The sequence below is a fragment of the Phyllopteryx taeniolatus genome, chromosome 7 (assembly GCF_024500385.1).
Source record: "Phyllopteryx taeniolatus isolate TA_2022b chromosome 7, UOR_Ptae_1.2, whole genome shotgun sequence".
Classification (NCBI taxonomy): Eukaryota; Metazoa; Chordata; class Actinopteri; order Syngnathiformes; family Syngnathidae; genus Phyllopteryx; species Phyllopteryx taeniolatus.
This window is the reverse complement of record NC_084508.1, coordinates 17494634-17520750: the sequence shown is the minus strand read 5'-3', so window position 1 is coordinate 17520750 and position 26117 is coordinate 17494634. Positions and strand designations below refer to the sequence as shown.

At 43.7% G+C, this 26117-nt stretch overlaps 1 protein-coding gene across 5 annotated transcripts; it reads left to right on the top strand.

The window, feature by feature from the left end:
* The first annotated feature begins 623 nt into the window (after positions 1-623).
* On the top strand, positions 624-26096 carry comp (cartilage oligomeric matrix protein). Of its 5 annotated transcripts, none has more exons than XM_061778936.1 (19): positions 624-743; positions 4624-4697; positions 4916-4967; positions 5514-5662; positions 6036-6173; positions 7073-7150; positions 8763-8915; positions 15520-15624; positions 15842-15949; positions 16146-16305; positions 16415-16533; positions 17979-18031; positions 18105-18298; positions 18380-18558; positions 18854-18902; positions 19142-19338; positions 22133-22305; positions 22402-22541; positions 23654-26096. In XM_061778936.1, the coding sequence occupies exons 1-19, from the start codon at positions 683-685 to the stop codon at positions 23710-23712; spliced, it is 2241 nt and encodes a 746-aa protein (XP_061634920.1). In that variant the 5' UTR covers positions 624-682; the 3' UTR covers positions 23713-26096. The 5 variants fall into 5 exon arrangements, with proteins under 5 accessions (XP_061634920.1, XP_061634923.1, XP_061634925.1 ...); XM_061778938.1 differs by lacking the exon at positions 624-743 and adding an exon at positions 5383-5429 and having other exon boundaries at positions 4644-4697; XM_061778937.1 differs by lacking the exon at positions 4624-4697 and having other exon boundaries at positions 639-743.
* Positions 26097-26117: the final 21 nt, after the last annotated feature.

The following is a 26117-nucleotide window of genomic DNA, read 5'->3' as shown; positions in this document are numbered from 1 at the left end:
ACAGCCATAATATTCAGTATGCGCACTGACTGTGACACAACCCATTTTCCTTTTTGTCACCCAATTTGAATTTTTTGTGCCATGTCCAAATCTACTTTCCAGTTGGTGTATTTTTTTTAAAAATTGATTTTCCTTGAAAATGCATACAGCACACGCTTGTTCGACTGTTTTCGAGCTTAATCTAAACCACAAAATGCATTTGCATTGCTAGTAAATGTCATTCCTCATCTTGAAAAAAAGGAAAATGTAAAACATTAAACATTGTTAGTTTTAAAGCTTGGGATCATTTGAGTGAGATTTAGTTATGTTATTAGATGACAACTTGCTGTCACATTTGTCAGAACACTCTGTACTGTACTGTACAGTATAGCTCCATTACCAATATTACACTACGCTGCCACTTGATGTATGTCATGAGTTGTGCAAGAAAACCTATGGATTATCATTTCTTGGAATTCCTGCAGAAGGGGCTGAGTGCTGCAATTGGGGATGTCAGTCTGGGAAGTAGGATTTGTGTTGTCGTTGTTTTTTTTGTTGTTGATTTATTTTTGTTATTATTATTATGGAAGGGTGCGGGGTATAAAAACCAAAGCAGGGGGAGGAGATAGTGAGTCTGACTTTGAAGCAGGTTTGCAGAAGTGTTGAAAAAGGCAGAAGCAAGCGCTACACACATTGCAGCAGCATGTTTTGTTTTCTGGTGCTGACCTGTGTGCTCTGCATGGGACAAGCTACAGGACAGAGAGGTGAGAGAGCGCTTTTACATTTTTAAGCGGTGGCTATTTGGGGTTTGGGCACCATTAGAACCATAAGTAAAAATTCATGCTTGGCATTCAAAAGGGACAAGTCGCACTTAGTACAGTAGAACACAAGCCATACTGTATAGAGGAAAAAATAATGGGGCGGGGGGTCAAACATTTATTAACTGTCCAGACAAGCAATGGAATAGAAGTATATTCTTAACAAGTGTCAAAGTAAATCAACCACTGCTCCCTTAACCTCGATACCAGGTTATGCCGTTATGGTCACCATTGGACACAAATATTGCCACTGCTTGCTGAACTGAGCTTTCACATGATTTCATGCATGACGGCACTTTGAACTCTGACATTTTGTGACATTAGAGGCATAATTTTCCTCAAATTGTTTCTGTAGTGATGAATTTTTGAGAGGCCACTGAATTGTGCTCTTTAGAGCAAAACAGCTCATAATTACGAGTTACAGTAACCCAGTGTGTTATACATTTGTGAATTTGTATTCAGTCATCGTCGTTTCTGTTGTAGTCAGAGAAGTAGAACCTTAAACCATGTTAACGAGTTTTGACAACAAAAAAGAACAAATTCTGTATTATTAACTGCACAATGTTATGTGATGTACAGTATATCGCAATTATGTAGTTTCTGTGAAGTTGTATTTATTCAGTAAATAGAAGAACACATTTGCTGCTATTCACACTTCTACAACTCCTCTGGGGGAACAGGTTAGGCGGTCGGAGGGGACGTTGGGGTTGTTGGGTCAACAGCAACAACACATTTTGCTGGGAGATAAACTTCATGACTTCAGCACACATACACATTTTGTTGAATCTTAAGTTATCGTGTCACACATTCCGTGAATCAAAGGGGAAAATGTAAAGTTGCTCGTCAGCACTGTGTCCAAGAATATAAAAAAAATAGCAGCCCAGTACACAACATGTTAGCTGTCAGCCAGAGGACACGACTTAAGAGATGGTGCTAGGTAAAGAGAAATCTTCATCTATGTGCTGTTGAAATTGCTGGGATGATGACATTTTCAGTTTCACTTGAATACAGCCGCAACATCAGGATGACCATTGAATCTCCTGCTACTTGCAGGACTAAAACCGTCCGAGAAACCTTGCATCACGTCCGTATCTGCAGAGTCGATCATGCAGCTGCCATCGTGGCATGTCTGTCTGCTTTTTAAAATGTAGTCAATGCGTAGGTGGTGGATTCGAGTGAGACCTGCGCTGCCTCTGGAATGTCAGCTATTAAGACTCCTGCGTGGGAATACCGTACATGTGTGTCTCACACAAATGCACGCACGCACGCACGCACACACACACTACACACACCTAAAACTAGTTTCTGTTAAAAAATATAGATAATATACACTATATACTATAGATATCTATATCGTCATCAGCAGGAGCAGCTATTATCTATCCACTGCAGGATGAAGGCCTCTTCTTCCCGTTTCCAACTGCTACGACATTTTGCAATTTGTTGCCAGTGTATTCCGGTGTGTTGAATGATTTCATCTATCCATCTACTTTTAGGTCTTCGCCGTGGTCGCTTTGTGTCCAGTGGTATCCATTTGATAGTTCGTGTGGTCCACCTTTTGTCAGCTCTTCGGGCAACGTGGACAGCCCATTTCCATTGAAGGCTTTTTATTTTTTTGAATGACGTCCGCTGTCTTATCCAACTGCATCTTTTCTTGTCACAAATGCTTATTTTCAACATTTTGGCGTGCCGTGTTCCTTTGGGTTTGTATAACTTTGGCATTCGTAGTCCAAGTTTCACTACCGTAAGTGAGGACTGGTAAAATACATTGATCGCACACTTTCCAAGCTTTATGCGGTGTTCAACTTCAGTGCTTGTATTTCCATCCATTGTTACAAGCTGGCCTAAATAGATGTAGTTGTCGATGGCGTCGAAGACAAAGTCCTCCATTTTGATATCGTTTTGTGGACAGTAACGATTGAACATGACCTTCGTTTTGCTTTTGTTCATTTTCAGACCTGAGCGACGCCTTTCTAACTCTGATTCCTGAATAGGACGCTGTAGTTATTCAGCATCGTAGGAGAATAATTGATGTCGTCTGCAAAACGAAGATGCCTCAAATAAGCGCCGTTAATTTTTAGTCCTTCTTTTTCCCAATTGAGCTTTTTAAGTATTTCTTCAAGGCAAGCTGTAAATAACTTCGGAGACAGTGTTTCGGCTTGCCTGACCGCTTTTCCTAGACTTACTCTCACTCTTTCATCCATACATCCATCCATGCATTTTCTACCGCTTATCCGAGGTCGGGTCGCGGGGGCAGTAGCTTCAGCAGGGACGCCCAGACTTCCCTCTCCCCAGTCACTTCATCTAGCACTCTTTCATCATCAATTCGTATTGAACCTGAAGAATCGTTGTATATTGATTGTAGAATGTTGATATAGGTGGGCTCTATCCCTTGATTTACTAGCGCCTGCAGTATCGAAGTGGTGTTGACTGAGTCAAACACAAAGACTTTATAAATCGTTGAGAGCAGGCTTATTGGGCGATCATTTCATTTCTTAGGTCCATTTTATTGCCTGATTTATGTAGCAAAATGATTTCTGCGTCTTTCCATGTCGCCGGTACGAGCAGCGTTGAAATAGTTTTATGAGGATCTTATTAAGTTTGTTCCCTCCTGCTTTAAGCATTTCAACAGAAATTTCATCCAGACCGCAAGCTTTTCCGGCCTTAAGTGAACTAATAGGATTTTCAAACTCTTCATTCAGGATACATGGAACTAAGTCTGCTTCTAGCTTCCCGGTAATCATTCGGTGAGGGTCACTCTATAGGGTCGTATAAAATTCTTTAATTCGTACGATTTCTTGGCGGCTGTGACATATCGTTCCAGCTTCCATTTTTAAACCAAAAATGATTTTCTTCTGGAGAATTAATGCACGTTTTACGTTTTTTATTCCATGTCCCGCTTCAAGCGTTTTCTGAACAAGCCGAACGTTGTAAGTTCTAAATTCTTCTCGTATCTTTTTCCGAATCGTCTTGCACAAGTCAACATCTTCAATTTTGTTGATAATGCTGCCCCTTTTCTTCATTTCTCGTCACTTTGTAGATATTGTGGATGTTGTTGTCTTTCTCATTGATGGCGCTACTTTGTGTGCAGTTTGAACAATCCTGTTTACAATTTCATCGTTGTGTGTTGACAGATCTGTGTCTTCCAGGGTTAGAAAAGCTTTAAAGCAATTAGCCAAACGTATTTGAAACTCGTCGCTTCTTTCTTGAATTAAGTTTAATTTGGTAAGCCTGCTCTTGAAAAGTTTCTTTCGTTCAAGTTGGCAGTTGATGTGCACTTTGACCCGAACCAATTGTCAATTCCAATGTCAAATTTGTTTAGGGTGGTGCAATCCGTAAATACCCCTTTGTCTTTGGACAGGAAGTAGTCGATGATGCTAGCGTTACCTTTGGGGCTTATCCATGTCCACTTTTTGTTCCATTTCTTGTTAAAGAACGAATTGATAATGTATAAGCCTTCTTGTTCAGAAAATTCTATTAAGCGTTCTCCACTTTCGTCTCTTGATCACATTCCGTAGGATCCAATTGATTTCTCGCCAGAGTTAAGGCCAATCGTGGCGTTAAAGTCACCCACGACTATTCGAAATTTGTGCTTCGATTGACTATAAAGACGGGATAAATCCTCGTAAAATGCTATATATATATTTATATAGATATCCTTGCTTTTATAGCAGACCTCGCTTAAATAATAGAAATGGTCATTCTTTGCAGGTTTTGTATAAATATTGTGTGCTAATACAGATGATTCCAAAGCATGCAATGTAATTGTTTTCTAATACATATCTTCTAAGAGATTTAATGATTTTTGTTGTTCTTTCCATTTTAGATGGTGAAATTATAAATCAGATTAAAATGTCAAACCTTGCCCTGTCGGAGATAAAAGAGCTTCTGAAACAAATGGTAAACCACGTGTTTTTTTTTAAATACATCTTTTTAAACATGACATCAAAATCGATTAACTCAATGAAAATGAAGCATTTGTGCTGACACAAATGATAGAAAAAAATAAATAAAAAATCCACTGTTGAAAAACAGTGGATTGGACTGAACTGATGGAACAGGTTGCACACAGCAAACTCCCACCAAAAGAGTAAAAACAAACTATTTTTATTTTACAGATTAAAGAGATGGTATTCCTCAAGAATACAGTGATGGAGTGCGAAGCCTGTGGTGAGTCACCGCTATCAGTACTGAATTCACTACATCAGTGGTTCTTAAACTAGCCGTAGCTTGGGGGGAGGGGGGTGCAACATAATTAACAAAAAATGTTTTGTCATATCATTTTAAAAAGTGTATATCTAGGTATGAAAACTAACATAATATACCAGTTACTCCTCCCTACCTTTGCTTTTGGGCCAATTTGACATCCCTCCATGATTAATGTTGTTTTTGTCGAACAAAAGACAAAAGGCGTAATATTACGAGAATGAAGTTGTAGTTTTGAAATTCATTTGCTGGAATATGACATTCCTTCCACTTTGACCAAAATATCTTAACGTTATCTTGATTAAAACTTTTCATCCCTACAAAATCCGTTTTTTTACCCCTTGAAATTGGCCACCAACAAGGTTATACTGCATTTTAGGTTCATCCCTGGAATTTCACTCCGAAGCTGTATATCCCTAACTTTTTGTGAGTAGTGATTTTATTATGCGAGTGGGCTGTTGGGATAACGCCAGCCGGACAAATGAGTCACATGACCCTTTGACAACCCAGGGATGCGAGGGGGGCTGGCTCGTCCTTCCTGTGTGCCCAACCCCTGTTACCCTGGTGCAAGGTGTATGGAGATGCCTCGAGGTCCAAGTTGTGGACCCTGTCCAGATGGCATGGAGGGTAATGGCACCCACTGCACTGACGTGGATGAGGTATGGAGAGATACAGTTCAATACAGTATGTACTTCATGCAGTATTGGTACACCTGGCCATTACACATACTACATCAAGTGAAAATTACAGAAAATATGGAGTTGGTCTCCCATTTGCAGGTACAACAACTTCCACATTTCTGCTAAGACTTCCTACAAGATGTTTTCCATGTGTCGGTGGGATTTTTGTCAAGTTTTTTCACCCCCCAACTCGTTCCAAAGTTCGAAGCATATTGATCAATTCAAATGAACCAATTATGAGTCTCGATATCTCTTTTACATATAGTATACTTGCAAACAGATGTTTCAAATTTTGCTTGTGGATATTTTCTGTTATCCTGAAATGTGTGTATTGTATAAATGGCATCTGCAGTGTTCTGTGGTGCCGTGCCACATGGGTGTGCGGTGCATCAACACCTCCCCAGGGTTCCGCTGTGGCTCTTGTCCCGCGGGATACACTGGACCTCAGCTACACGGCATCGGCATTGCTTACGCCGCTGCCAACAAGCAGGTAAACAACATTATAACATAGAATATGAAGATTTTTGGGTCATCACATAAACGAGTATATTACATTGAAACGGAAGTATTTTCTAACAATATCAGCCTGTATGAGTAAGTCCCAAACTTATTCTGGAATTTACTAAATATATACTGTATACAGGTGCATCTCCATGACTTAGAATATTGTAGAAAAGTTCATTTATTTCAGTAGTCTATATATTATACAGCACAGCACGGCGTTCTAGGGGTTTGCACACCCACCTCACACACTGAAGTTTGCATAGACTCCCTGTGCTTGTGTGGCTTTTCTCCGGGTTCTCCGGCTTCCTCCCTGAGTATGAATGGCTGATTTTCAAAATGCGCCCTGCCACTGGCTGGTAACCAGGCCAGGGTGGACCCCGCCTCTTGCCCTAAATTAAGCTGGGATATGCTCTAGCTCAACCATGACCCGAACAAAGAGAAGCGGTAGAGAAAATGGAAGGGTGGATACATTATACAGATTCATTAATCACATGAGAACATATTTATAAGAAGATCACATGAGAAAATATTTCTAAGAAAAAATAATTCATAGTCTGATTTCTTGAGATGGTACGTCTGGGGTTTTCCTTAGCTCCGAGCTATCAAAATCTTATAAAAGAAGATAAAATCACCAAATATTTCACCGTGTGTAACACATCGGTATATGAGTTTTACCTTTCGAATTGGACAAATGAAATGAATTTAGCTTTCGACAATATTTTCATATATTGAGATGCACCTGTTTATTACTTGAGAAATCCTATTGAATATAATAAGAATATCATAAGAGGTTTCCCTAAGAGTTTGTGGTTAATTTGAGATCATCAAAAATGTGAAACCTTCTGAAATGTAAAGTTATTAACTGCGGTTGTTTGTCCTACAAAGGTGTGCAAGGACATCAATGAGTGTGACAGCCACACAAATGGTGGTTGTGTAGAGAATTCCATCTGTATGAACACTCCAGTGAGTATGGAATTTGTAAAAATTGTTGGACTAAATAGAAAATATGTTTTCTGCACTCATTTCTGCATCAAGTGTTGTGGGCTTGCACTAAACAGTGAGCAGTCCTTGATCCGTAATTATTACATACAGTACGTGCCTGAATGTTGTCAATAAGACCAATGCATCATTTTCTTTAAAAATTTAAAAAAATGAAAGATGTCCCATGTTACAAAAACATAGATTCTTTGACTGTGGCTAAACTTTACACAAAGTTTTGTGAAAACGGGTCAAACAGGTTTTTTTTTCTTTTCTTTTTTTTTTTTTTTTAAATTTCACTCATTAAACAGTGCTGACCATCTTGGCAGAGGTAGTGACACAAAAAGGACCAGTGGTCTTTGTGATTTCATTCATGATCATTAGATCGTGACCAAAACACTATCACAAGCACTGACCGACTTTTATAACCTAAATTCTAATAGAGCATTTGTTCCATGAAATGGTATTTATTCTTTCAGTCTATTCTCTTCATTTCATAGTGTTTGTGTCGACTGTACTGTTATCAGAAAGTGTAGGTGGATGTTTCATTTTTTTTGATTTCAGCATCTATGGGCTGCTATGCCAATGTAATCTGCGAGGACATTCAGAATCAGTAGTGCTGGCCGGTGTAACTTAAACTTTACGGTATTAACATCAGGACTGTTTATGAAACCAATCAGATTCAATTGCTAGCAGTCAAACGTGGTGGTGATGTGACGGTCTGGGACTGCTCAGCTCCTTCAGAACCCGGACGACTTGCTGTGAATTCAACTCTTTACCAGAACATCCTGAAGGAGAATGTTCGGCTATCACTTCGTGACCTAAAGACGAAGCGCACTTGGGTTCTGAAGCAGGACAAAGATCCAAAACACACCAGAAAAGTGGCTTGAAAAAAAATGAAAGAAATGGCCTGAAAGAGTGGCCTAGCCAAAGTCCGGACTTGAATCTGATTGAAATGCTGTGGCACGACCTTAAAAATGCCATTCATGGTCTAAAACCCTCCAGTGTTGCTGAATTAAAAGAATTCTGCATGGACGAGATTATCTCCACAGAGATGTGAAAGACTCGTTGCCAGTTCTAGAAAACGCTCCATTTCTTTCTTGCTGAGGGCGGCCCAACTAGTTAGGTTTCTGGGGCCATTACTTTTTCACAGGGCCAGGTAACTTTGAATAGTTTTGTTCCTCCCTGAATCAATAAAATCATCATTTAAAAACTGTATTCTATGTTTATCTGTCTTATCTTTGTCTGATATTTACATTTGTCTGATTATCTTAAACATTAAAATGAGGAAATAATGCAAAAAATAAAAAATAAAAATGCAAATTTGAGAAGGGGGCCAACATTTTTTCCCAGCACTGTATTTTATTACTTTTATTTGTTTTTGTCATGTTATTTGAAAGATATTATGAACTGCTCCAGATGACCCATGTGGCACAGTTGTGTGCTGTTATATTGTGTTGTTGTATAATATTGATGGTTTCTATGCGTGAGTCCCCACCAAAGGCCCATATACCAAATGCACAGTCCACCACTCTTAGAGCCTAGGAAATGAACAAAGTAATGGAATTCCAATGATTTGATGTGTTTCATCTTTCAGGGCTCCTTCAGATGTGGCCCCTGTAATAAGGGCTACGTAGGAGACCAGCAACGCGGCTGCAAGCCTGAGAGGGCGTGTGGGCACGGCCAGCCGAGCCCGTGTCACGCCAGCGCAGAGTGCATCATCCATCGAGATGGCAAGATCGAATGTCAAGTGAGCAAATTCAACTTCCTTCTTCTTTTAACACAACACGATGATTCATATTTACGCTCAGCAGATGTCCCCACTTCACAATCCATTTGGTATACTTCATTTAATGAGATTTAGTACAATAACATTATCAAAAAGTCAGCCTTTTAAATATATGATGTACATTTCAGTCTGTACTTTTTACTTTCACTGAAGGAAAACATTTTAATCAATACTTGTAATTTTACCAGTCTTCTTTTTTTCCCCCTTTCTTTTACAAGTACCTGTACTTCTAGTACTTTTACAACCTTTGGATCCGGGACCTTTTCACACTTCTCCAACAGGTTTCATGGAAATAGAGTTGGTAGTTTTGGAGTTATGCATGGAACAAACAAACAAACACAAACACGACCTCCTACTGTTGTAATTGAGGTAATACACAAATGATGTGTTGTGGTAACAGTACTTGAGATCTCAACACAGGCCAAAAGGGATATCTCTTTCTTAAATTTTTATGGAACTAACAATCTATCAGATACACTGTTGACTCGACAGGAAACAGTTGAATTTCTTTATTTTTGGAACTTGAATGTTTTGTTGAAGAGCTGTTCTGGTGCATTTACATAGAGTATCACAAACAATTTGAGGATGCTCAGTGGGATACACTGTGGTCATCTACAACAATAACTATTTATATATCTTTCAAAATCCCCTCGAAATGTTGAAACACAACTTGTTTGGATAATTTAAGGTTGTGCATGTCTACTTAATGTTGTGAACTTGTCATGAACGGAACAGAGGATAGGACCCAAAAATGCACGACTCCAAAAGAAATTGACAGTTTCCAAAAAGAGAGGTTTAATAGACGGGCATAGGTCGGTACACAGGCAGGCAATCCAAGAGAGGCAACAGTATCCAAAAACATGAGGCAAAGAGACAAGGTCGATAATCGGAACAGGGTCAAGTCTTACTGTGAATCTATGACGTGGAAACAAGGAATGCTGGAACGCGACGACAAGGTACAACGAACTGGCAACGAGAGGAAATGAGACACGAGGTTATATACAAGGGGTAATTAGGGTGAACGAGGCACAGGTGATGAAGATGCTCACAGGAGCAGGTGTGTGTGAAACGGGGGGGGGGGGGAAGACAAAACCCGGAACACACACACATATGACAGTACCCCCCCCCTTAACGGCCGGCCCCAGACGGCCCTGGGGCCCCTGGATGCGCAACGTGGAAGTCCCGAATGAGCGAATCATCCACGATAAACGCAGACGGTACCCAGGAACGCTCCTCAGGCCCATAGCCCTCCCAGTCCACCAGATATTGAAATCCCCTGCCCCTCCGACGAGATGACAACAGCCGCTTCACAGAGAAGACAGGGCCCCCATCCACAAACCGGGGGGGAGGAGGGGGCCTGGAAGGCGGGACCAGAGGGGACTCCCGGGCTGGCTTGAGTAGGCTGACGTGAAAAGTAGGGTGGACCCGCATAGACCTTGGGAGCCTCAGCTTCACGGTGACAGGGTTGATGATTTTTGTGATGGGGAAGGGCCCAACGAACCTGGGAGCGAGCTTCTTGGACTCCACCCGGAGTGGAATATGTTTGGTCGAAAGCCAAACTCGCTGACCCACTTTGTAGTTCGGGGCCGGTGTCCTCCGACGGTCAGCAGCGGCTTTGTAGGACCGTCCCTGGCGCAGCAGCATCTGGCGGGCTCGCTCCCAGGTCCTCCTGCAGCGTCTCACCAAGGTTAATGCCGCTGGAACTGTGGATTCTGAGGCTATGGCAGGAAACAGAGATGGTTGGTAACCATGCACAACGTGAAAAGGCGATAGACCAGTGGATGCAGAGGGGAGGGAATTGTGGGAGAATTCGACCCAAACCAGTTTCTGAGACCAGGATCGCGGCTCCTGTGAAGCGAGACATCGGAGCCCCGTCTCCAGGTCCTGGTTCAGCCTCTCGGTTTGGCCGTTGGTCTCAGGATGAAACCCGGATGACAGACTGACGGTAGCACCTATGAGTTTACAAAACTCCTTCCAAAATTGCGAAATGAATTGGGGACCCCTATCAGACACCACATTCTTGGGGAAACCATGGAACTTAAAAACCTGATTAATCATTAGCTCGGCAGTGTCTTTAGCTGAGGGGAGTTTTGGAAGTGCAATGAAGTGCGCCATCTTAGAGAACCTGTCAACAACTGTAAGAATGGTGGTATTGCCTTTAGAGGCCGGTAATCCTGTAACAAAGTCTACGGAAATGTCTGACCAAGGACGTTGTGGTATTGGCAGGGGTCGCAACTCCCCAGAAGGACGTTGATGAGAGGCCTTGTTAGCAGCACATACCTGGCAAGCATTGACGTGATCGCTAACATCCCTCCTAACATTAGGCCACCAAAAGCGCTGTTCGACCACTGATAGCGTCTTGGCAATGCCTGGGTGACATACCGTTCGGTTCGTGTGAGCCTTCTGTCGATCTTGAGGGCGAGAGCGATGAGAGTGTCCAAGTCGGTTGGCAGGTCTAGCGGGACTAAATGATCCTTGACGGCGGGGGATAGTCCTTGAAAAAAGGCATCGAGTAGCGCCCGATTATTCCAATGAGTCTCAGCTGCTAGAATGCGAAACTCAATCGCGTAATCTGACACCCTGCGCTTGCCTTGTTGTAAGGTGACAAGGGAGCGAGCTGCCTCACGATCAGGAGTGGAAAATTGAAAAATTTGCTCCATAGTCTTGACGAAAAAAGCCCATGAATGACACGCGGCGGAATTGCGGCTCCATTCAGCAGTAGCCCACGCCTCCGCACGACCAGTCAGGTGGGAAATGACGAATGCGATCTTTGCCCGCTCGGTGGGGAAGGCGGTTGCCTGTAGTTCAAAGTGGAGTTCGCACTGCGTGATGAACGGCTTAATGTTCCCAGATTCTCCAGAGAACCTCTCCGGTCGAGAGAGCTGTGGGCAGACAGCAGCGGAGGTGGCAGGTGGCTGCATGGTGACTACTTCACACGGAAATACCGTGGCAGTACTGGGTGTGGTGCCAACTGGTTCCTTCTCTTGAAAAAATTCAAAAGAAGTTCAAACTGCGAGGCCACCTGTCTCATCATATTGTCCTGATTCCTTGACAGTCCCTCTAGATGAAGGTGGAGGGCGGCAATCTGCTCATCCTGCTTCGCGAGGCGTTGACCCTGCGCTTGAAGGGCCTTGCGCACCGGGTCTGAGTCTGCTGGGTCCATGTTCTGGCCACCTCTCTTTTTGGAAACTGTCAATTTGTTTTGGAGTCGTGCATTTTTGGGTCCTATCCTCTGTTCCGTTCATGACAGAACGAACTGGCCAGTTCCTTCTGTCATGAACGGAACAGAGGATAGGACCCAAAAATGCACGACTCCAAAACAAATTGACAGTTTCCAAAAAGAGAGCCTACTGTCATGAACGGAACAGAGGATAGGACCCAAAAATGCACGACTCCAAAACAAATTGACAGTTTCCAAAAAGAGAGGTTTAATAGACGGGCATAGGTCGGTACACAGGCAGGCAATCCAAGAGAGGCAACAGTATCCAAAAACATGAGGCAAAGAGACAAGGTCGATAATCGGAACAGGGTCAAGTCTTACTGTGAATCTATGACGTGGAAACAAGGAATGCTGGAACGCGACGACAAGGTACAACGAACTGGCAACGAGAGGAAATGAGACACGAGGTTATATACAAGGGGTAATTAGGGTGAACGAGGCACAGGTGATGAAGATGCTCACAGGAGCAGGTGTGTGTGAAACGGGGGGGGGGGAAGACAAAACCCGGAACACACACACATATGACAGTACCCCCCCCCTTAACGGCCGGCCCCAGACGGCCCTGGGGCCCCTGGATGCGCAACGTGGAAGTCCCGAATGAGCGAATCATCCACGATAAACGCAGACGGTACCCAGGAACGCTCCTCAGGCCCATAGCCCTCCCAGTCCACCAGATATTGAAATCCCCTGCCCCTCCGACGAGATGACAACAGCCGCTTCACAGAGAAGACAGGGCCCCCATCCACAAACCGGGGGGGAGGAGGGGGCCTGGAAGGCGGGACCAGAGGGGACTCCCGGGCTGGCTTGAGTAGGCTGACGTGAAAAGTAGGGTGGACCCGCATAGACCTTGGGAGCCTCAGCTTCACGGTGACAGGGTTGATGATTTTTGTGATGGGGAAGGGCCCAACGAACCTGGGAGCGAGCTTCTTGGACTCCACCCGGAGTGGAATATGTTTGGTCGAAAGCCAAACTCGCTGACCCACTTTGTAGTTCGGGGCCGGTGTCCTCCGACGGTCAGCAGCGGCTTTGTAGGACCGTCCCTGGCGCAGCAGCATCTGGCGGGCTCGCTCCCAGGTCCTCCTGCAGCGTCTCACCAAGGTTAATGCCGCTGGAACTGTGGATTCTGAGGCTATGGCAGGAAACAGAGATGGTTGGTAACCATGCACAACGTGAAAAGGCGATAGACCAGTGGATGCAGAGGGGAGGGAATTGTGGGAGAATTCGACCCAAACCAGTTTCTGAGACCAGGATCGCGGCTCCTGTGAAGCGAGACATCGGAGCCCCGTCTCCAGGTCCTGGTTCAGCCTCTCGGTTTGGCCGTTGGTCTCAGGATGAAACCCGGATGACAGACTGACGGTAGCACCTATGAGTTTACAAAACTCCTTCCAAAATTGCGAAATGAATTGGGGACCCCTATCAGACACCACATTCTTGGGGAAACCATGGAACTTAAAAACCTGATTAATCATTAGCTCGGCAGTGTCTTTAGCTGAGGGGAGTTTTGGAAGTGCAATGAAGTGCGCCATCTTAGAGAACCTGTCAACAACTGTAAGAATGGTGGTATTGCCTTTAGAGGCCGGTAATCCTGTAACAAAGTCTACGGAAATGTCTGACCAAGGACGTTGTGGTATTGGCAGGGGTCGCAACTCCCCAGAAGGACGTTGATGAGAGGCCTTGTTAGCAGCACATACCTGGCAAGCATTGACGTGATCGCTAACATCCCTCCTAACATTAGGCCACCAAAAGCGCTGTTCGACCACTGATAGCGTCTTGGCAATGCCTGGGTGACATACCGTTCGGTTCGTGTGAGCCTTCTGTCGATCTTGAGGGCGAGAGCGATGAGAGTGTCCAAGTCGGTTGGCAGGTCTAGCGGGACTAAATGATCCTTGACGGCGGGGGATAGTCCTTGAAAAAAGGCATCGAGTAGCGCCCGATTATTCCAATGAGTCTCAGCTGCTAGAATGCGAAACTCAATCGCGTAATCTGACACCCTGCGCTTGCCTTGTTGTAAGGTGACAAGGGAGCGAGCTGCCTCACGATCAGGAGTGGAAAATTGAAAAATTTGCTCCATAGTCTTGACGAAAAAAGCCCATGAATGACACGCGGCGGAATTGCGGCTCCATTCAGCAGTAGCCCACGCCTCCGCACGACCAGTCAGGTGGGAAATGACGAATGCGATCTTTGCCCGCTCGGTGGGGAAGGCGGTTGCCTGTAGTTCAAAGTGGAGTTCGCACTGCGTGATGAACGGCTTAATGTTCCCAGATTCTCCAGAGAACCTCTCCGGTCGAGAGAGCTGTGGGCAGACAGCAGCGGAGGTGGCAGGTGGCTGCATGGTGACTACTTCACACGGAAATACCGTGGCAGTACTGGGTGTGGTGCCAACTGGTTCCTTCTCTTGAAAAAATTTCAAAAGAAGTTCAAACTGCGAGGCCACCTGTCTCATCATATTGTCCTGATTCCTTGACAGTCCCTCTAGATGAAGGTGGAGGGCGGCAATCTGCTCATCCTGCTTCGCGAGGCGTTGACCCTGCGCTTGAAGGGCCTTGCGCACCGGGTCTGAGTCTGCTGGGTCCATGTTCTGGCCACCTCTCTTTTTGGAAACTGTCAATTTGTTTTGGAGTCGTGCATTTTTGGGTCCTATCCTCTGTTCCGTTCATGACAGAACGAACTGGCCAGTTCCTTCTGTCATGAACGGAACAGAGGATAGGACCCAAAAATGCACGACTCCAAAACAAATTGACAGTTTCCAAAAAGAGACCTACTGTCATGAACGGAACAGAGGATAGGACCCAAAAATGCACGACTCCAAAACAAATTGACAGTTTCCAAAAAGAGAGGTTTAATAGACGGGCATAGGTCGGTACACAGGCAGGCAATCCAAGAGAGGCAACAGTATCCAAAAACATGAGGCAAAGAGACAAGGTCGATAATCGGAACAGGGTCAAGTCTTACTGTGAATCTATGACGTGGAAACAAGGAATGCTGGAACGCGACGACAAGGTACAACGAACTGGCAACGAGAGGAAATGAGACACGAGGTTATATACAAGGGGTAATTAGGGTGAACGAGGCACAGGTGATGAAGATGCTCACAGGAGCAGGTGTGTGTGAAACGGGGGGGGGAAGACAAAACCCGGAACACACACACATATGACAGAACTTGTGACCAATAAGTATATTGTAAATGGGAGAGCTTGAGTTTGAACACTGGTAACAGTGGGCCAGAGAGAGAGAGAGAGAGAGAGAGAGAGAGAGCGAGAGAGCGAGAGCGCGAGAGCGAGAGCGCGAGAGCGAGAGCGAGAGCGAGTGCGAGTGCGATCCATAAAACATTTGACATGCTCACAGTGCGGAGTTGGTTGGGCTGGGAACGGTTTCCTGTGTGGACCGGACATCGACATTGATGGTTTCCCAGACGAGAAGCTGGACTGTCCCGAGACGAACTGTGCCAAGGTGAGTCGCTTTTAAAGGCAAAACGAAATTCATGGCATGGGGAAGTTTTTAGATTCCCATTTCTACAGATGTGCTGACATGTACCAGTTAATGTGATGTAGTACTTTTAAAGCGGAAGTTCTAAAACTATGTCAAGGACTTGAATCCAAACATTACACAAATCATCCCTCGTTTAGCTTCCCTACGACTTGTTCCTCACCCTTTTTTTTCTTTGAAGGACAATTGTCTCAGGGTGCCCAACTCTGGGCAAGAGGATGCTGATCGTGATGGAATTGGAGATGCCTGTGATGACGATGCAGATGGAGATGGGATCCCCAACACACAGGTTCTTTCAATATATAAAAAATACTATTATTAATAACTCTATGTGAAATTGTGTGTGTGAGTGTGTGTAAATGAACTAATGGCCTTAATACTTAACAACTGGAGTACACTTTTTATGCTCGTGTGTGTGTGTGTGTGTGTGTGTGTGTGTGTGTGTGTGTGTATATATATATATATACATATATATATGTCTATAGGACAACTGTGTACTGGTGCCCAACGTGGACCAAAGGAACATCGACGAAGACGACTTTGGCGATGCTTGCGACAACTGCGGAGCTGTCAAAAATAACGACCAAAAGGACACCGATATGGACAAATATGGTGATGAATGCGATGAAGATATCGACGGGGATGGTTAGTATGCTTCATGTGGAACTTAGCGGACATCGTTGAGTACTTATCAACACATGTTTAAAGGATATGAGAACATACTATAGAGGACTGCTGGCTGCATTTATCTCAGGGATCCCCAATTACCTGGATAACTGCAAAAGAGTTCCCAATGCTGACCAAAAAGATCGTGATGGAGACAAAGTTGGAGACGCCTGCGATAGCTGTCCCTATGTTCCCAACCCAGACCAGGTCAGATAGCTCTTTAACACATACTCAGCTGCATTAAAACAGGTTTATCTGCCTGGTACACTGGTGTGCATCCACGTTTAATCATTCAAATGTCAGCATAGGGGAAAGTGAGGCAGTGCATCACCAGATATGGTGGCTAGGCTGTGGTGAAAAAAACAACAAAAAAACTTCACATTTTCTTTCTTTCCAACACTTATATTTATATTTAATACAGAGAGTAGCTGGCACGGTGGACGACTGGTTAGCACATCCGCCTCACAGTTCTGAGGACCCGGGTTCAAATTCAGCCTCGCCTCTGTGGAACTTGCATGTTCTCCCCGTGTCTGTGTGGGTTTTCTCCGGGTACTCCGGTTTCCTCCCACATGCCAAAAACATGCGTGGTAGGTTAACTGAAGACTCTAAATTGCCCGTAGGTGTGAATGTGAGTGTGAATGGTTGTTTGTTTATATGTGCCCTGTGATTGGCTGGCGACCAGTTCAGCGTGTACCCGCCTCTCGCCCAGAGTCAGCTGGGATAGGCTCCAGCACGCCCGCGACCGTAGTGAGGAGAAGTGGTAGGAAAAAAGAATGAATGAATGAACAGAGAGTAGCTATTGACATTTTGGAGAACTTTTCATGTGTGTGTGGGCATGTGCGTTACTTTGATAGTGTTTTTGCAAGGTCTCCCTGTCCTTTTTCTGCTGTATGTGGCAGTGGATCCATATGCCCAAAGTTGTGATTATGCCGCTTTTGAGGCATTTTTGTGCTTTTTTTGAAATTCATTTTATAAAGGAATTAAATTTAATTATTGTACAATGAACCCACATTTATCACAGGGAATACGTTTCAAACCCAACCACAATAGGTGAAAAGCCACAATGTAAAGACCCTATAAAAACGTTTTTAAATAACTTAAACTCCCCGCACACATTAAAACACCCTTTTTTTTTATCCAGATTGTAAATATATTTGAACACAAAAAGTATTAAATGTACAGAAAATACTTTACATTTTGTAGTGTCTATGTTAGACGCATGCATGCGCTTTTAAGAGGCGGGGCATGGTGAGGTGGCGCGTCTGCGTGTGAGTGTCTAGGCGAGAACTGTGGCCAGCAGCAGCTTCTCCGTGCATGCGTCGACTCCGTTACTGTTCTCCTCCCGTTCAATAAAAGGCTGAAAAGTGAAAGTGACTGTGGCTCCCCTTTCCCACATGTGAGGACATTACAGTTACGTATACTGTAAAAACCCATAAGAAATGATTGACTCAAAAATCTGAGAACGGTGAACCACGATATAGAGGGGGACACTGTAAAATTAAATGTCATAACCCTAATATACATAGCTTTTCATGACAAAGTAAGTCATCTCTTGACAGCTTGTGGAAAACCATAAGAGCATTTGAACTTCCATGATAAGCGATCTCAACAGCGTTTCTGCTGTAAACCTAACACCAAGTCCTGCTTCCCAGTTGGATGCGGACAACGACCTGATCGGAGACCCTTGCGACACTAACAAAGACAGGTGCCGTGAGATCAATTGAGGCCAAACACGACCAACATCCTGCGTGTGCCAATCAAAGGCTTATCTTCCGCAGTGATGGCGACGGTCACCAAGACTCTCGAGACAACTGCCCAGCCGTCATCAACAGTTCCCAGCTGGACACCGACAAGGACGGCATAGGAGATGAATGTGATGACGACGACGATGACGATGGCATTCCGGACCTGCTGCCGCCAGGTCCTGATAACTGTCGTTTAATCCCGAATCCCCTGCAGGAGGACTCTGACGGTAGGGATTGCTGCAGGTCAATAAATCATTCACATTCACATCTGTTTCTCCAGGAAACTATCTATCCTTGTATCCTTCCAGGCAATGGCAGAGGTAATGTGTGTGAAACGGATTTCGACAACGACACCATCATTGACACCATCGACGTTTGTCCTGAAAATGCCGAGGTCACACTCACCGACTTCAGGGAGTATCAAACTGTGGTTTTAGATCCAGAGGGTGACGCTCAGATTGACCCCAACTGGGTGGTGCTGGACCAGGTTAATTTCATTTCATGCAGTTTACTATTTTGGATGATGCATTGAATATATTACATTTAAGAGTTAAGATGACAACTTTAAAGAATTTAATTTGCTCACCGGTTGAGCTTCAGATGTGCTAAAGTGCTGCCAGCTCATGTTCCTAATGAGCACATAGAGTATTTATAAGCATACTTCTGGAACTTTACATTTTCCAAGCTAAAAGTTAAGTTTTATTTCAATGTGTTCTGAATAATGGAGTCATTGGAGTCTGAGTATGTACTAAATTAACTATTTCTCTTCAATGACTGTGCAGGGCAGAGAGATTGTCCAGACAATGAATAGTGATCCTGGATTGGCTGTTGGTGAGAATGTGATCGGCTACTGAAATCAAAGCGTGGATGTACATCTTATTTAAGTAGCCACATCTTATATGACCTATTTGGCCGATGTATTAATGTTGGGTAAAGGCTAAATTACATTAAGGTGTTCGATAGCATTCTTTTTCATATACATTTGATCTCCCTTCAATACACATATTAAACAGTATGTCGTGGGAGTCTACAGTATACGTAACGGTAAAGCAGCACTTCTTCCTTCTCAGGTTACACTGCTTTCAGTGGTGTCGATTTCGAAGGGACGTTTCATGTCAACACGGTGACAGACGACGACTATGCAGGATTTATTTTCGGCTACCAAGACAGCTCTAGTTTTTACGTGGTCATGTGGAAGCAGGTGGAGCAGATCTACTGGCAGGCCAACCCATTCAGAGCCGTGGCAGAACCCGGCATCCAACTCAAGGTAATAAGTGGGAGCGATTACTATATAATATACTATATTGGGGCGGCACGGTGACCGACTGCTTAGCACATCTGCCTCAGAGTTCTGAGGACCGGCGTTCAAATCCCGGCACCGCCTGTGTGGAGTTTACATGTTCTCCCCGTGCCTGCGTGGGTCTTATCTGGGTACTCCGGTTTCCTCCCACATCCCAAAAACATGTGTGGTAGTTTCTTTGAAGACTCTAAATTGCCCGTAGGTGTGAATGTGAGTGTGAGTGGTTGTTTGTTTATATGTGCCCTGCGATTGGCTGGCGACCAGTTCAGGGTGTGCCCGGCCTCTCGCCCGAAGATAGCCGGGATAGGCTCCAGCACGCCCGTGATCCTGGTGAGGATAAGCGGTACAGAATCAGAATCAGAATCTGAATCATCTTTATTTGCCAAGTATATCCAAAAAACACAAGAAATTTGTCTCCGGTAGTTGGAGCCGCCCTAGTACGACTACAGACCGTCAATTGACAGAGAACACATTTGAGACATAAAAACATTGACAAAAAACAGTCACTGAACAATAATGGGTTAATAGTTATCTGGTAAAGCCGGTAATTTTTTTCTTTTTTATTTATTTTTTGACAATTGTGCAAAAAGATGCAGAGTCCTCTAGCACTTAGAGCAGTTCGAATGACTAAGATTGCAATAGTCCGGTGCAATGACCATTGTGCAAAGGGCGCCGAGACTTCAAGGAGTGTATGCGGTTTAAAGTGACGAGTAGCGTGATAATCTGGGACAATGTTGATTGTGCAAATGTTGCAGATACTCCCCAATCAGTGTGCAAATGGAGCAGATGCTACTCTGGCATGAGTGGCCAGTATTGGTCAACAGCAGATATGGAAGTAGTGCAGCGTGGTGAGACTACTATAGTGAGTGCACGGGTAATATATAATTGGCCCCACAGAAATGTGACAACAAACTCAGACAAAAGAAATTGGCAGCATGTTGCAATAGAATTGTAGGTTAGGTGTTTAAGAAGTTGATCGCAAGAGGGAAGAAGCTGTTGGAATGTCTACTAGTTCTAGTTTGCATTGATCGGTAGCGCCTACCTGAGGGAAGGAGCTGGAAGAGCTGGTGACCGGGATGCGGAGGAAAATGGATGGATATACTATATTGCCAAAATGATTCACTCTCATGCCTTGACTCGCATATGAATTTAAGTGACATCCCATTGTCTGGGAAGGCTTTCTACAAGGTTTAGGAGTGCGGTTATGGGAATTTTGGACCATTGTTCCAGAAGCGCATTTGCGAGGTCACACATGGATTTGTCCAAAATATTGACCGAGGACTTCCAATGGAAGGAACGCTGAATGCTTCAGCGTACCAAATTGCACGCTCCCGACTGTGTGGGAACAGTTTGAGGATGGGCCACTGCAGTCCAGTGCACAAAGCAAGACCAAAAAGATATGGATGAGAGAGTTTTGTGTGGGTGAACTTGACTGAGCCGCAGTGTCCCGACCCAAATACCCTTTGGGATGAATTAGAGCAGAGGCAGAGAGAGCCAGATCTTCTTGTCCAACATCAGTGTGTGACCTTGAAAATGTGCTTCTGGAAAAATGGTCAAAACTTAGAAACCTGCACAGTTAAAGCTGTTATAGCAGCAAAGAGTGGACTGACCCTATGGATTAAAAATGGGATGTGAGAGTTTACTCCAAATTGGGAAGGATATCAATGGAATCTATCCATCCCTCCATCCATCCTTCCATTTTCTAGCCTGTGGGCACCAGGTAGCCTCCAAGGACCACATGAGTAGCCCACAGGCATGTTTTAAAAATAGCTCATCAGTGAGTTTCGTCAAATTTTTTTTTGTGCCACTATTCTGGAAAAAAAACAAAAAAGTATAGTTCAAAGATTATTATTATAGCGCATGAACAAACCATAGCATTCGTGGAGACATACTAGCGGGCACAATAATGATTAGAAGATGATTTACCCCCAAACTGGTACCCCTTCGCATTAATCAGTACCCAAGAAGTAGCTCTCTCTTTCAAAAAGCTTGGTGATCACTGTTCAAGCACTTGTCCTATTCAGGGTCAGGTGTGAGCTGCGGCCTATCCCAGCTGACCTTGGGTAAGAGATGGGATATACCCTGGACTGGTTGCCAGTCAATCAAAGAACGCATGTAGATAAACACAGTCACATTCACAGCTAGGGACTCTTTAGTACCCAACTTTGTTTTAGCTGAGAGGCAGACATGCTAACCAAATGTGTGACCTCAATGGAATACACCCATAATAGGTTAGATGAAAATATCCATCCATCCATTTTCTGAGCCGCTTCTCCTCACTAGGGTCGCGGGCTGATGGAGCCTATCCCAGCTATCTTCGGGCGGGAGGCGGGGTACACCCTGAACCGGTCGCCAGCCAATCGCAGGGCACATCTAAACAAACAACCATTCGCACTCACATTCACACCTACGGGCAATTTAGAGTCTTCAATCAACCTGCCATGCATGTTTTTGGGATGTGGGAGAAAACCGGAGTGCTCGGAGAAAACCCACGCAGGCACGGGGAGAACACGCAAACTCCACACAGGCGGGGCGGGATTTGAACCCCAGTCCCAAGAACTGTGAGGCAGATGTGCTAATCAGTCAGTCACCGTGCCGCGCTGTTGTACTATTTTGCCAATATTTCCACGGCAACTTGATTACAATATGGACAAATATCCATAAATTGCCGAGTCATCTGCTGCACAGGGCCGAGATATTACTCCAGAGACTTACACTCACTGTCACAGTCCAGAGACTTATACTCACTGAATTTGGAAAGGCTGTCAAGTCCAACACAGGCCCTGGTGAGAACCTGAGGAATGCCCTGTGGCACACTGGCGACACAAGTGATCAGGTGAAACTGCTGTGGAAAGATGCCCGCAATGTTGGCTGGAAGGATAAGACATCTTATCGCTGGTTCCTCCAGCACCGACCCGCTGATGGATACATCAGGTACAGTATTTGCGACAAGCAAAACCACACCACCTCTCACACTTGTTCTACTTCCGCAGAGAGAAAACATTTGTTCTCTGCTCTTTTGGGGTAAAGGGTTCGCTTCTATGAGGGTCCTCAGATGGTAGCGGACACAGGTGTCATTATTGACGCCACCATGAGGGGAGGTCGACTTGGAGTCTTCTGCTTCTCCCAGGAGAACATAATCTGGGCCAACCTGCGTTACCGCTGCAATGGCAAGCAACATACAATATTTTTACTCTGGGATGACTGTGATTCTTTCCTCCATTAACCCAGGAGTTCATAGCAAAGGTGTGTGATGGAGTTGACGTCAGGATTCTCAAGTTCTTCCACGTAAAACTTTTCCAAGCTTTGTGCACTGGGGCGCAGTCATGGTAGAAGAGAAAAGGGTTCCCAAAAAGCTGGATGCATACAATTGTCCAAAATATTTTGCGACGATGAAGAATTAAGATGGACCCCTCGCTGTTTGATTATGTCGTATCCCAAAATCTTTGTGCCTACAGTTAAACACAAGCCGTTCCAGGATGCTGGTTAACAAATTACTATTGATTATGATTATTATTATGATTATTATCCAATTTGTTTGATTGCTATTGTTATTGGAAATAAGTAAAACCAATCAGTGACAAACTGGCACCATCATAAACATTTTTAGTAATTGTATAGGCAATGCTTTAAGAAACAGTCATGTCATATAGGTGTTCATTTAGGAGGTATTCAGTCTTAACTTTGATGACAAATGCGTAAAGTGATACATTATTTATTACTCCGCGGCATACAAGTTAACCATTGTAAAACATCCATCCATCCATTTTCTGCGCTGCTTATCCTCACTAGGGTCGCGGGCGTGCTGGAGCTTATCCCAGCTGACTTTGGGCAAGAGGCGGGGTACAGCCTGAAGTGGTCGCCAGCCAATCACAGGGCCAATGTAAAACAGAAAAACCAAAACACTCTGCCACACTTGGACAACAAGTGACAATGTACAAAGGCTGTAAACTTGTGGCTGTGAATGTGAGTCCACATGGATCTCCTCACATTCTTCGTAATATTTCTTGTTGAAGCTGGTCCTTCCTTTGGAATAAGTAAAAGGCAAAACATTCAAGCACAGATAATTGCTTGATGTTTGCAGATCTGAGGTCTATGCATACGGTAGGTCTCATGATGGTTAGAATTTAATATAATTTATAAACGTTGAAGTTTTGTGTGACATAAAAGGTTTCTATGCTTTGTCAGAAAGACAGTTCTTTTGGACTATAGGAAGCCAGTGTCCAAGCAAAATAGAGGAAGAATATACATTTGTTAACTAATATGGTATTTCTGTCTGCAGACACTTCACCAGAAGACTTCGACACCTATCATGTGCAGCAGGTTCAGCTGGTGGCCTGAAGAAAATGAACAAGACCTGGGAAAAGCTCCACACACATTACAGTCTCAGTCTGACAGTCTGATGTAAACACATCAGAAGAGGCCCAGCAGATGAAAACAGAAGAGGAAAGTCAACCTAAGATTTTTGTTTAGAAGTTGACCATGTTTCATTTTTATTGTTGAAAAATGCCACTAAAGAATTATATGGGTTTTTGGTAAATGACGCATGAAGTATGCAGTTAGTTAGTCAACCTTGATAAACCTGTTTTATACGGCTGCAATCTTTTAATTCATATAATGTCAAGTATGCCAGTTATTTGGTCAAACCTGCAGTTGTGGTCAGAAGTTTACATATACTCATCAAGGGCATATCATATTAATTGTCCTTTTAATTACTTTTTATTTAAACTGAGTGCGCTGAGTACTACTACTACTACTAACTGAGTATATACTGCACATATACCCCACTATTGTCCCTAGCAAGTTGCACCTCAACAGAACTGACCTAACTATGCACAAACATTTCGCTATTTAACTCTTCTTGGCAGATTGGTAGTGTTCATTTAAAGTGGATGATTTCCTGGCACAGACTCTGCATTTTAGCATCATCTAGAAATAAAAAAAAACAATAGGCTTGAGGTCCAGGCATCCAGAACCTTCATCTATTCCAAAACCAGTTTTGATGTGTGATTGGGATCATAGCCCTGATTGAACACCCAGTTCTGTCCTGATTCCAGCAGTGTAGACATTTATTCGCGGTAAACTTGAAAGATTTGGAGATAAGTCTTTTTTCCAGTTCATATTCCATCTTGTGCATTGTACCCGTACCAATGGCAACCCCAGAGCATTATGCTCCCCCCCCCCCCCCCACTATAATTGACAGTTGGCATATTTTTCGTTTGAAAGCCTCACCTTGACACTTCCAAGATCCAAAGTGTGAAAGGTGCCTATTCCAGGTGTCCAGGGCATCTTTCTTGGTCCATGGTGATTGTTAAATAAATTGTAGAAGTTATCATTTATTTGCTTAGCTTGCATTAGTATTATGGACGATTTTAACTGTATTTGTTTCATAAAAATGATTCTACAGTTAAAAATCGAAATGAAGTGACTGTAAAATGATATGAGAATTTGTGCAAATACATGATAAACAGGAGGGAAATGTTAAATAAATTGTAGAAGTTATCATTTATTTGCTTAGCTTGCATTAGTATTATGGACGATTTGAGATGTCTCGCCTTCAAAAAGACGACTCAGCATCATCCGATGGAAGGGCGCCTGGACCAAGGACGTGATCGGATGTGGTCGGGGACGTGACAGGTGTTGGTCCAATGTTTTGTGTTGTGTCTTGTAGCTTAGTACGTTGTCTTGTAAACTTAGAAACCTCCCTATTTTCAAATAAATGCAGGAGCGACGGGAGAGATTGGTTAGAGCGTGTTGAGAGACTGTGATCTGAACAATCTCCCATACGCCCTCCTCATGAGAAAAAGAAACCAGTCTCTTCATTCCTTTTGTGTCTATTTTTTATAATGTTGGGTAAGATAAATCCAACAGTGATGAAAAATGAATGTCAACTGCAGACAATGACACTGGTGTTCCAGTAGCTTACAGTTCATGACAGGCTTGAGTTCATGTTTGGTTTCCCAAACATTCAAACTAAATTGAATTTATCTGAGGTAAACATGTTTTGGCCTTCCTTTGTACTTTGGTAAAGACCCAAATACATTAACTTGTAGTGATGTGAATTGTTTGAGCTTGGAACCTTCAGTTGTTTAGAATTGGATCCAAAAGACTCTCTCGACCTGTGTAAATATACAATTCTCCTACTTCGATCTGCACTTCACAATTCCTTGGACTTTGCCATTATTATGAGAATTGGAGGAGCCAAGGACTGCTGTCAAACATTATTTTCATGCAAGCAACTATGAGAGGCTTTTCAACTTAAAAGCCAGTCAATAACCTTCAGTGCCACTTATTTGGGTGGATGTTTGGCTATAGTTCTGTATAAGTTTCACCCTATGTAGATTCTAGAAATTCCGAAATAAATGACATGTTCACCCAATTCTTCTTTACAAGATAAGTGTATGAAAAGTGTCATGCAATTCCAATTCCACCCAGGAAAATAAAATAAAAGCCCAAAAGAAATATGGCATTCTTGTCCATCAGTGTATGTAAACTTTTGATCGCAACTGTATGCAACACGAAAACGGAGACGTGCACCTTAAGTAACAAACGTGCTTTTCAACAGCTTTTGGTGGAAAGCAAATTTAAGATTTCACATGCACATATCCAAAATAATCTGGAAATACAGACTACAAAAAAGACAATATACAGCAGGGTTGAAACATGCATGTCCACAGCAACACGCTGCCATGTTGAGAGTTTTGCAGTCAACACATTTCGCAAATCAAGACTATGTGCAGAGAAAT

Coding starts and splice junctions, on each gene's coding strand:
- comp (XM_061778936.1), top strand. CDS start 683: ATGTTTTGTTTTCTGGTGCTGACCTGTGTGCTCTGCATGGGACAAGCT. Junction 5,663..6,035: donor ACTGCACTGACGTGGATGAG/GTATGGAGAGAT, acceptor TGGCATCTGCAG/TGTTCTGTGGTGCCGTGCCA. Junction 15,950..16,145: donor ATGGGATCCCCAACACACAG/GTTCTTTCAATA, acceptor ATATGTCTATAG/GACAACTGTGTACTGGTGCC.